This window comes from Apaloderma vittatum, unplaced genomic scaffold (genome assembly GCF_000703405.1).
Source record: "Apaloderma vittatum isolate BGI_N311 unplaced genomic scaffold, ASM70340v1 scaffold31741, whole genome shotgun sequence".
Taxonomy (NCBI): domain Eukaryota; kingdom Metazoa; phylum Chordata; class Aves; order Trogoniformes; family Trogonidae; genus Apaloderma; species Apaloderma vittatum.
The window spans coordinates 35,069-38,018 of NW_009699060.1; the positions used below are offsets into that span (position 1 = coordinate 35,069).

A 2,950-nucleotide genomic window follows, 5' to 3' on the forward strand; every position below is an offset into this window, starting at 1 on the left:
GGATTTAGCAGGGACTGCTGTGTGGCATCTGAGGAAGCATCCTCTGGGTCAGTGGGAAATATCTCAACTGTGTTGGTGCTAGCCAGGATTTGGGGTCATGGGCTTGGGGAACAACAGGCTCCCAAATGCTGCATTCCCCTTCTTGTTCCCGCCTGGGCTGTCCCACAGCACCCAGGGCTGGCACTTTCCTTCTGCTAGTACCACTGCGGGGAGGAATTTGCTCCTAAATTTTGCTCATTAACTGTGAAATCTAGTTGTGTGAATTCACTTCCCAACGCAAGAAATGAGCCTACTTGGCCACAGAGCTGCCTGCCCTGTGACCATGCCTTCGGCTCTATTGCGGGAATTATTCCTCATCCTGCATCCGTGGGATGCTCGAATCCAACGCCCCATCTAGTGGCACAGGAGCCGACTGCCTTCTGCTCTGCAGGGCCTCTTCCACCACCTGCCTCGCGCTCAAACTCAGCCAGAAATCTCATGATATTGGTGTTTCCCCTTGAAAGTCCGGTGTTTGCCAAAGAATAGGTTGCAAAACCAAAAAGCAGAAAGGGTGATTGATCCATGGGAAGGCTCAAACAGCAAAGGGAAAAATCAAAAGCATTATGGGGGTGGTTTTAGCACAGATTTTGAGGAGTCCTGCCAAGGCTCTGGAGAGGTTTGGTAACAGCTTTGCCACCATGGAGGGGTTTACAGCATCCTGCAAGTCAGTGCCAGCTGGGCTGTGAGCAGTTGCTGCCCTGAGTCAGGGCATCCATCCTGCTGTTAGGAAGATTTGAAGCTGATAGGTGGAGGGTCGTGCTACCAGGCTCTGCTCCCTGTGCCCAGCCTCGCTGGGGCTGGGGTCCACATCTCACCTCTCCTGCCCTGAATTCCTTATTTGCCCTCCTGCAAAAGGTAGGGAAAAAAGCTGCTGCTCAGCCACCAACAGCTTTCAAAAACTGAGCTGAAAGTTGCAAAATCTCAGGATTAGTGTAACAACTTGACTTCAGAAAGTAGCTGCTCTCAGGTCTCAAGTGCCCTGGTTTATTCAGTTTAGTAGAATTATGTTTTCCAGGCTATTATGAGCATGTAAAAGGAGCGAGAAGCTAACTCTGGATGCGGGTGTGTTAGGAGGACTCCAGGTCCAATGGTCTCAGAGAAAGCCGAGCTTTTACTGCCTGAGCTGGCATCCTGGTCAAAGTCCATTAGACTTTATGGTTAAATACATGACAGAGGAACAGCTGGCAGCCAGCAATGCTGGTGTGAGCCCTGGCTGGAAACCACCAAGCAGTGAGCGACCACACTTACCTCCAGAGTACATGTCAAATGCTTCAGATTTCAGGAGCTGCCCACTTGTTCCTGAAGGGTTAAAATTCAAAACAGAGCACAGTGAGTTTGCACTGGGGAGGCTCTAGGCTTTGCTAAGTCACCAGCTTCAAGTTCCTGCTGCAAAATGCTTTGCTCTTCCTGCACTGGGTCGTACTTTCTGCTGTGGTGGATTTCATGAAGCCATCTTGCACAACCCAGATGGGCTCGTGTCCATCTCCCTGGCAGTGCTTGCAACCATAATTGTGGCTGTGAGCCCCACCTAACACCAGGCTGACGTGCTTTGGGATCAGCCCTGGTGCCTGGGATGGGGCACCCTCTTGAGGGAGAAAGGGAGGCCGGCTGTGGGGAGAAGGGGGTTAGTGCCCGCCAGACTCACCATTCACCAGCACGATGTTCAGGCCTCTGCCAATGTTGTTTCTCACGCTGCTCATGAGACTGGAAAGGAAAGCAGAGAGGGCCAGTGAATGCAGGGATGCCCTGCAGATGCTGGTGCCGGTTAAACTGGGCAAAGTGGCTGCAGATGTCAAAATATTCCCAGATGTGGTAGCAAAGAAAACTATTTCCATACTTTTTTTAGCCAGAAACGCACTGTGATGGCCATTGATGTGCTCAGCAGAGGCCAAACTTGCCCTATTTTAATCCAGACCAGCCACACCCCGTCCCCACCATGTGCTGCTTACATCACGTCATCAAAGCAGATGGAGGGTCCCACCACATTTGCAGCGCCGCTGATGATCTTGAAGGCAAAATGGTTCTGGGGGCAGCTCTTCTGGATTCCACACTTGTGCTGGGGCAGCTCCTTGCCTGTGAGGGAGGAGCGGAGCTGCGAGCCGTGACATTGGTCCCAGGGAGGGACACTGACCCTGTCCCTGAGGGGCTGAGCAGGGCTGGCGCTGGGGCCCAGTGGACCACTAAGGAGGCGACTGCTGGACCAGCTTCTTGCGTGAAGAAGGCTTGTCCTGGGCCTGGGACCAACTTCTTGTTTGAGGTTTATGGTGCTGAAGCCTGGGGTGGGATGAACTGGCTGGGGTGCCGGGTGTGAGCAGTGGGACAGTACGGCTGATGCCGTTGGGATCACAGAGGGGTGTGTGCCAGGGACTGTTCAGAGCTGGCACTGGCTCAAGCCCAGCCGCTTAGGGCTTTTCTGCCCGGAGCTCCCCTGTTCTTGGCCAGGGTGGGGACCTGTGCCCTGCTGCTCGCCTGGGGACAGTGACCTGCTTTCTGTGGCCCAGGGGTGTTTCTGCTGCAGCAGGGGGATCATGCAAAGGTTTGTGTGCTTGCAGGGCCCACCAAGGACACTGCTTATGGGTGATTCTCTTTGAGAGGGTGGGGATTTTGCTTTGAGAAAGGGGCTCTTGAGGGCACCTATTGTGCTTCTACCATCACCCTGATGAGGTTGGGAGCGGTACTCACTGCTGGTCTTGTCTGTGGAACCTGTGAGTGCCAAGGAGGACAGTTAGACACCCTGGAGAGCTGCTGGCCCTTCCCCAAGCCAGGAGCAGCTGTTTAGGCACCATGTCTCCAAAATTGCTCTCCACGGCTGCAAGCACCCCTGGAACCACCCACCATGGTGCAGCTTCCCACTGTGCTGTTCCTCCCTGCCCAGTCAGAGCTAGTGGCTACAGACTTGGCGCAACAACGA

General features: G+C 54.1%; 1 protein-coding gene across 1 annotated transcript in view; it reads right to left on the minus strand.

Annotated features, from left to right (window-relative positions):
• FAM3D (family with sequence similarity 3, member D) overlaps positions 1-2,950 on the minus strand; it is a gene marked incomplete at its 5' end in the record, with an annotated part of 3,950 nt that overhangs the window by 675 nt on the left and 325 nt on the right. Inside the window, 4 exons of the mRNA XM_009878238.1 lie at positions 1,288-1,338; positions 1,685-1,743; positions 1,989-2,112; positions 2,722-2,742. Coding sequence (XP_009876540.1) covers positions 1,288-1,338; positions 1,685-1,743; positions 1,989-2,112; positions 2,722-2,742 — 255 coding nt within the window. The remainder of the gene's footprint in view (positions 1-1,287; positions 1,339-1,684; positions 1,744-1,988; positions 2,113-2,721; positions 2,743-2,950) is intronic.